This window comes from Myotis brandtii, unplaced genomic scaffold, assembly GCF_000412655.1.
Source record: "Myotis brandtii unplaced genomic scaffold, ASM41265v1 scaffold406, whole genome shotgun sequence".
NCBI lineage: Eukaryota > Metazoa > Chordata > Mammalia > Chiroptera > Vespertilionidae > Myotis > Myotis brandtii.
This window is the reverse complement of record NW_005365599.1, coordinates 1,406,278-1,414,570: the sequence shown is the minus strand read 5'-3', so window position 1 is coordinate 1,414,570 and position 8,293 is coordinate 1,406,278. Positions and strand designations below refer to the sequence as shown.

General features: G+C 41.3%; 1 protein-coding gene across 4 annotated transcripts in view; it reads left to right on the top strand.

Annotated features, from left to right (window-relative positions):
• The first annotated feature begins 6 nt into the window (after positions 1-6).
• SLC35A5 (solute carrier family 35, member A5) overlaps positions 7-8,293 on the top strand; it is a 35,006-nt gene continuing 26,719 nt past the window's right edge. The window contains exons 1-4 of one of the 4 annotated variants that reach the window (XM_005873318.2): positions 7-332; positions 1,822-1,970; positions 6,376-6,474; positions 8,049-8,182. In XM_005873318.2, the coding sequence (XP_005873380.1) occupies positions 1,841-1,970; positions 6,376-6,474; positions 8,049-8,182 (363 nt within the window). In that variant the 5' untranslated portion in view covers positions 7-332; positions 1,822-1,840. Of the gene's footprint in view, positions 583-1,129; positions 1,549-1,821; positions 1,971-6,375; positions 6,475-8,048; positions 8,183-8,293 lie in introns of those variants that run through there. The other 3 variants (XM_005873319.2, XM_005873320.2, XM_014545396.1) reach the window with 3 other exon arrangements.

Genomic DNA, 8,293 nt, shown 5'->3' with positions numbered 1-8,293 from the left:
ACCGGGCCCAGCTGTCACCTGGCCTCGAGGGAGGGCGGCAGGGCAGAGGGGTGTGTTGGGGAGGGAAGAGCGGGCGCACGCGCACCCCTGCCCTCAGGAACTCTCTTCTTTCCTTGGCTTCATTCGCGCCCCTTCCGGCTTCCCCTTCCTTTTCCCACTCTCTCGCCGTAGCTCCGCCTCCACCGAGGCCTCACGTGACGCGGGACTCTCGGGACACGTGACGCGAGAAAGGCCGCGCTGGGGCGGAATCAGGTCGCTTCTCCCCGCCCTCCGGAAGCGTAACACTGAGCGCGCCTGCGCAATGGGCGCCGGCTCCGCTCCCTGCCCGTCGGGTCCGTATAGTGCTTTTTGTTTCGTAATAGGAGGTTCTGGGGTAGAGGCTTTTTCGCCTTTCTTTCCCTCCCATAGGTTCCCCGCATATGGATCCTAAAAGCTGCTTCTGCTGAGCTGACTCAGCTTTAGGATGTGAGCTCTTCCACTGGAAGCTCTTCGAGGGAGGAACTGAGGTGACTGCGTCCGACAGGCCGAGCAGTGCGCGTGCGGATGAGGGTGGGCGCGGCAGAAGAGGTCCCTACTGCGCAGGTGTGACAGGAGGTTTTCCCCCCGGCCTTGCAGAAGCATCTGCTGTCCTCTTGTGGGAGAGGTGGCTATTGGCCTCTGCACATTGCCCAGTCGAGCTGTCGCTGGTGGCGTTGCAAACCCGTCGCTCAGCACCCCCCAGTGCGCCACCCCTACACTGGGAGGCTTTCTACAAGCACCCAGCCTGGCGCTTAGTGTCCTCATCATATGAAAGTGTAACCAGATAACCAAGGGGTCCAGGCTGCCTGTCACTACGTGAGCCAATTAAGCAGAGATAGGATTGGATCATATAGGAGCGTTTTTTTTTCTCTAATAACGCTGGCTGTATCGGAAAGTAGCAGGTCATCCACAAAAACAGCTCTACCTCTCCCCATAAGCCAGCTGCTTATATTGGGTAGAAGGGCAAAGATTACGTGGGAAAGTAAGAATTAACAGGCATGGGGAAGGAGGCAAAGTATGATGGTTACACTCTACGGGCAATAGGCTGGGGGTTGCAAAGGGCGGGTGCCTTGGGGACTAGATTGTTTCAGCCAAGAGGTTGTAAATCTTCCCATAAGGATAGGCAGATCTTGGAAAAGGAGGATGGACTGCATTCCGATGTTAGCTCCCATGTCCCAGGGAACACCACTCTTAGCCGGGCTAGAATGTGTGTCTCTAATCTGAACAGAGCCATCTCAGTTAACAGCATGATTAATATTTCTTAAAATTGGGGCTAATCCCCAGTATTCTATTTCTGCCCTTAACAAAAGGAGGGCCTTAGAGTCATTGATTTTTAAGTTCCTCCTTACTTCCATAATGAGTTCAATGTAAGTTAACAGTAGTGTAATGAAATCTTTCCAAGCAAGCTCTTTTTCCTCCTCCAACAGAGGAGAGAAATACAAATCTGAAATTCTCATCTTGTAGAGCAAAGTTGCTAATACAAATGAAAGTTAAAGAATTGCTTTTCTGCAGAATTCTGCAGTCCCCCAAGTGTCAATTACTCACTTGCTACCTTTGGCAGCACTTCTAATGTGGTTCTTGCCTTTTCTGTCTCTAGAGTTACCCCTCTATCAAATTTTGGTTGTTTTCGTTTGCTGTCTCCATAGTTTCTCTTGTACACTTCAACTTTCTTCGTTTTGATAATAGCCATAGCCAGCAGGGTTACCCATGAATATTTCTTTTCTGTTCTTCACACATCAATGGTATTTGCATTAGCTTTAATCTGCCAGTTGGGTTGCTCATGAATTTATTCTTCTTTTTAAGGCAATTAGAGAACAGTGAAATGGAAAGCAAGTGCTGTGGTCATCCCATGTTATGCTCCTTGTCAACAATGTATACATTCTTGCTAGGGACCATATTTATTGCTTTAAGCTCAAGTCGCATCCTATTGGTAAAATATTCAGCCAATGAAGGTAAGTTAAGACTTATAATATGTATGGAGCACTTCCATCTAATTACACATTCTTCTGTTTTTTTGTTTCCTTGTGGGTAAATGGAGATAATAATACCCTTTCAAGTACTCGGCTTCATGTGAATGATAAAGAATGTTTAAATTGATTTTTTTAACCTTTAATTCTTTAGCAAGAAACATTTTTTATGCTTAGTGAAATTTGGGTCAGTCAAGTACAGGATCCAACCCTTTACAGAACAGATCATAACATTGCTTTAATCAACCAGTATATCTGTGCCTGTAGCAATATGGAGGATATATTTGTTTGGTCGGTTGGCATTTTTGATATACCATCTTAGTTACTGCATCAATGGAACAATACAGATTATTAGCTTTGATAAATATGTGTTCAAGAAATCTGTTTTTTAATGTAAGAATTTGTATTTAAACTTACTTTAACTCCACAAAACTATATGGAGAACCTTTCACGAGTTACTGAGGACACATAAGTTTATGACACCATGACCTTTAATGGACTGCTTGAGAAGTCTGATGTGTCCTAAGTCTCTATTTCCCAGTTAGCATTAATCTGCCAGGCCCTAGGCTAAGTATAAGCAGGGTGCAAAGTGCAGAGAACTTATGTACTTGTATGCTTAGCCCATGGACACAGGCAATAGGGTGGTGAAGAACTGGATAGAGGCTGGAGGAGGGGGTACATCTGTAATACTATCAAAAATAAAAAATATATATATATAAAATAAATTTAAAAAAACAAAGTGCATAAGACATAGACCTAGTTCTCATGAACAGTTTATTGAGAGAGACATACATGTAAATACATTGTGAAAATACAACATAATAAATGCAGTTCTATACCAAAGATGAAGAAATTGTTTAGAGTAGAAAGTGGTATATTCTATCTGGGAGGCAATGATGTGGAGTGCAAAGGGATAAAGGAATGCTTTCTTGGTAAGGTGACAGTTGATCCACAAGAATACAGGGTGGTCAGGAGTATTCAAAACAGCCTGTAAAAATGAAGATATACATATAAAGTAGGCTTGATTGTGAGAAACATGTAGTTCAAAATTACTGAACAAAAAGTTTAAGGCTCAGAGCAGAGGGGAAAGGAATGCTTTGCCAGAGAGAGAAGCAATGATTAGATAGTTAAGGACTTCATATGCCATGCTAAGGACCTGGGACTTTATTCTCTAGACCTTAGAGTCTGAGGAATAAGGAGTACTTGGAGTATCATAAACAGAAGGGGAAATGAAAAAGACTATTATGGTAACTGGATGGAGGATGGACAAAAGGGGAAGAGACTATTAGGAGGAAGAACAGGTTGGGCAGAGTTCAGAGAGATTACAGAGTTTTAGCTTTGTACCTTCCATAAGGCCAGTAACTGTATACTTGTTCATTGCAATATCCTGCAGTGTCTAGCACATCACACATGTGAAGGAAATGCAAATTAATGAGTAAATACGAGGTAGTTATTCATATGCATATGTTTAGTGAGCATTAAATGTTCCAGAGTACAGATTTGGAGACATTAATATTAAATTGACATTTAAAACCCTAGAAGAAAAGGGCTCATTCAGGGTAACATGCAAAATGAGAAAACAGAGCCAAGGACAGAACTCCGAGGAATGCCAACATTTAACCATCCTGCAGACACTCAGAAGGATGTTAAGAAGGAATTGTTAGCAAGAACTAAATGCACATGACTCATAGAAGGAAAGAAACAAGTTTGAAGACGAATTGCAACATCATACTAAGATAAGGATTAAAACATGCCCTTTGGAATTAGTAATATATCTATAATAATAAAAGCATAATATGTTAGTTAGACTGGACAGCCGAATGACCTTCCAGACATCATTCCGGACGAAGCCACGGTGGCAAGGGCCTAGACAGATGCGTATAGGGGTGACCAGGCAGGCAGGCAGAGTGGTTAGGGGCAATCAGGCAGGCAGAGTGGTCAGGGGTGATCAGGCCAGCAGGCAGAGGGGTGAGGGGTGATCAGGAAGGCAGGCAGAGTGGTTAGGGGTGATGAGGCAGGCAGGCAGGAGAGCGGTTAGGAGCCAGAAGCCCTGGATTGTGAGAGGGATGTCTGACTGCCGGTTTAGGCCTGATCCCACAGGGATTAAACCGGCAGTCGTACATCCCCCGAGGGGTCCTGGATTGGGAGAGGGTGCAGGCCAGGCTGAGGGAACCCCCGCCGTGCACGAATTTTATGCACCAGGCCTCTAGTGTGTATGTATGTTTATATATATATATGGCTAATATGTGAAGTGTCCCCTTGGGAGTTCAACCAGGAGGTTCGATCGATCGATCGCTATGACGTGCGCTGACCACCAGGGGACAGTGTGGAATAAAGGAAGGCCCTGGCCAGCAGCTGGCAGCTGGAGAAGGAAGCCCCGGCCGGCAGCAGGTTGGCCCCAATCGGCCCTGATCACTTGCCAGGCCTAGGGACTCTATCTGTGCATGAATTTTGTGCACCAGGCCTCTAGTTAGAAGATAATTAGTAATCTCAGGAGTAGATAGGTTGAATACAGTAGTGGGATCAGAAACAAGGTTGCTCGGGGACAAGACCTGAATGGAAAGTGGGCAAATGGAGATAATGAAGAATGACACAGTTTTAGGATGAGAAGGAGAATGTATAGTAGTTGAAGTGGTAGGATTTTATACAGTGTTTTGTTTTTTTGGATGAGAGAGTTTTGAGCAAATTTTAGGCCATGGGGAGGAAACCAGTTAATAGATAAAGGAGACACTGAAGCCAGAGTACTTACTTATTGGAAGAAAGTCCCTAAAGATAAGGAGAGATTTTATATGGGTGAATAGTGGGGCAGGAGCCCCTTTTTGGGGCGACTAAAGAGACACCAGTAAGGGTGGATGTAATGTAGATAAGATATGTGAGTGTGGGCAGAAGGTGAGTGGAGGGAGGTCCCACATGATGCTGAGACACAGTTTGGAGTCAACCATGATAGAACTATAAGAAAATAAGAACAAGAATGAATTGAAGAGTAATGACAAGAGTTTAAAAGTTGTGTTCTGAAACCTCCACCCAACCCCATTCTTGTTTGTGCATGTTTGCTGGTGTGTATCATGAGAGAGATCAATGCAAAGTATTGGAGGAAAATAGAATGTGATTTCAGTCTAGCTTTGAGCTCAGAAAAGGAAAGAGATCTTTTAACTAGACTTTGAATGATGGAAAGTTTAACAGGCAAATAACTAAATTTAGGTTAGCATTTATTAAGTGCCCACTAAGTGCAAAACACCATTAACTGCCAGGTATATGAAGATGACTAGCATGGTCCCTTTCTCATGAGGAGTTTAAATTCTAAAGGTAAGACACACACAAAATATAACAACAATACAATGTGGTAAGGACTGTTATAGAGGTTTGTAGGTAGTGGTACAGGATCAGAGATGAATAGAAAATTAATTATGCTTAAGTTGAGAAGGTCAGGGGGAACCACAGGGAAAGGAAGAAAGGGTGTTCTGGAGAGAATGTCAAGTTGGTGTTTTTCCTCTGTACTTGGCCAGTTGGGGTTTTTAATATGATGACCAAGAGAAGCAAGGAAATGTTTTCAAAAGGGGGCAAAACACATTCCTCAAAAGAGAACCTAATAACATTTATGTTTGTCCTTGGCAAAATTATAGAGCAAGTTGTTTGTAAGCATTTGGAAAAGACAGTGGTAACAGCTAAGACCAAGGCATGCTAACCAAACCTAATTTCCTAATTAGATTGACTTGTAAATTAGGACATAGCTTTCCATCTCATCAGTGGGTTCTTGACTGTGTCAGAGCATTTTCTCAGCCGTAGAGTAGCCAGAGCCCTGGACCAGTTGCTTCTTTCCTCAAATAGCTTCCTTCTTTTACCTCAATATACCATTTGTTCTGGAGTGCCAAACAAATATTATCTTTGTGTGCCATGATATGAAACAGAGAGGAACACTCTTGATTAAGGGAATATCACAGAGTATACCTTCAGTTGGGTACAAGGCTAACAAGTTACACAAGAGGCACCATGAGCTGAGTAATAAGTCAACCAGGTAAAGTCATAGCTGTTTGAAGAGTAAGGCCCTGAGTATTAATTAATGGTCAGTTTAGAAGGCAGTCTCTAATGCCATGCCACAAAGCTTTTATTGCCCATGGCCCTATCCTCACCATATTCATCAGCAACTTGGATGAAAAAATGAGAGGCATATTTGTCATATTCAAGGATAATAAAATGCTGAACGGGGTAGGGAAAGATAAAACAGTAGGTGAATTGATTAAAAAACCAAAAGAGCAAAACCAATTGGATGAAGTTTAATATAACCAGCATTACGATTCAGCTTTTAAAAAACAACTCTAAATTACTAGCTGTATATAAGCATTGTATAAAACAAAATTTATAATTAAAAAACATTTCTGTTACATTTCAGAGAACAAATATGATTATCTTCCAACTACTGTGAATGTGTGCTCAGAACTAGTGAAGCTGGTTTTCTGTGTGCTTGTGTCATTCTGGGTTATAAAGAAAGGTGAGTCTTGAAGCAATACTATATACATGTTAAAAATCACAGAATCAAAAAATTTTAGAAGTGGCAGGCAAGACCATTTTATATCATTTAGCCCATTAGATTTATATATGAGGATGCTAAAATACAAACATTATTATGATAATCTGTGTTTTTCAGGTGAAGAAATGGGCTCAGAGAAAAGTCTTATGCAGTTCTGGGTAGGAAGGCAGAGCCAGGACTCCAACCCATGTTTTCTAGTGTCCTGTCCGTTGCTTTACCTTGTAGCTTGTTCTTGTAATGGGTCATACAGTGAGTTAGTTATTACTCAAATTCAGGATTTTTAAAAATTACTCCTGTCTGACTTAGTATGTAGCACATTGCAAAGACATCCCCTTTTCCATCAGCAGAGGTAGTATAGTGCATTGGAGTCAGGGACCAGACTGTATTTAGGATAGATTATTTAACTTTTCTGAACTCGAGTTTCATCAACTATCAAATAAGGACATTAATCCTTCCTCAAATTGGAAGTATCTAGCCTTTTGTGGCTCTTTAATATGTATTTATTCTTCACATGCACTTCCCAATTAATGAGCCTTTGCTCTCTTTATTACTTTGATCTGCCTTCCCGTATGAGGTAAACAGAATTTAGTAAAGGGCTTGTACAAGAAGATGACTTGTCAAACTCAAGGGTTTCAGTCTGTGCACAGTTTCCAGTTAGTGGAATATATTTCTTAATCTCATGAAATCCATTATTTACAGGGCTAAAATACTTAAATTTTCTTTTTATTTTACATTCTTCCTGTTACAGTACTTTCCTAAGTTTTTTTTTTTTAATATATCTTTATTGATTTTAGAGAGGAAGGAAGAGGGAGAGAGAGAGATAGAAACAACATTGATGAGAAAAAATCATTGATTGGCTGCCTCCTGCACACCCCCTACTGGGGATCGAGCCCGCAACCTGGGCATATGCCCATGGCCGGAATCGAACCTGGGACCCTTCAGTCTGCAGGCCGACGCTCTATCCACTGAGCCAAACTGGCTAGGGCCCTTCCTAAGTTTTTGAAAATCTAGAAATGGGACAATAACTCATACTAGGATTAGTAAAAGTTAATTTTTTCTACTTCCCTAGATATAATTTTTCACCTAGTATCTCCCTTTCCTGTTCCTCCACTCTCAGGGAATAGGGAATAGAGTGGGGAATACCAGCATACCAGCCTGAAAGCTTGATTTTTTTTTTCTTTTAATTGTTGATCTCTTGGTTTTATGCTCTCAGTACTATGAGAAACACAAAGAGTATCCTCATTCGCCTCAAGTGATACTTATATTTCAAGTTAACAGAAATTAGGAGAATCAGTAATCCTACACCTAAAGTGTTGGTAATCAGTGATGATGCACAGTGGTGGGGTGCAGAAAGACAGCATGCAGTGAAATTCTGTATTGTCTTTGATTTTGTCAGGATAATAGTAATTTGTGAAAGTGAGTTCATAAAGCCTCTTTTAAAGAATTGTGTCAAAAAGCAAATACAATTTACTGTCTATAAAAATATGGACATTCTCCTCAAGATCATTTATTTATTGCTGTATTTCTTCCTTTAGAAAATCATCAAAGTAGAAACTTGAAATGTGCTTCCTGGAGGGAGTTCTTTAATTTCATGAAGTGGTCCATTCCAGCCTTTCTTTATTTCCTGGATAATTTGATTGTCTTCTATGTCCTTTCCTATCTTCAACCTGTAAGTAAATATGACAAAGAAAATAGCATTGGGAAAACACAGAGAAATGAATTTCAGGGATAATCTTTTTTTTTTTTAATCATTTTCCATGACATTGTTAGTTTCTCATTG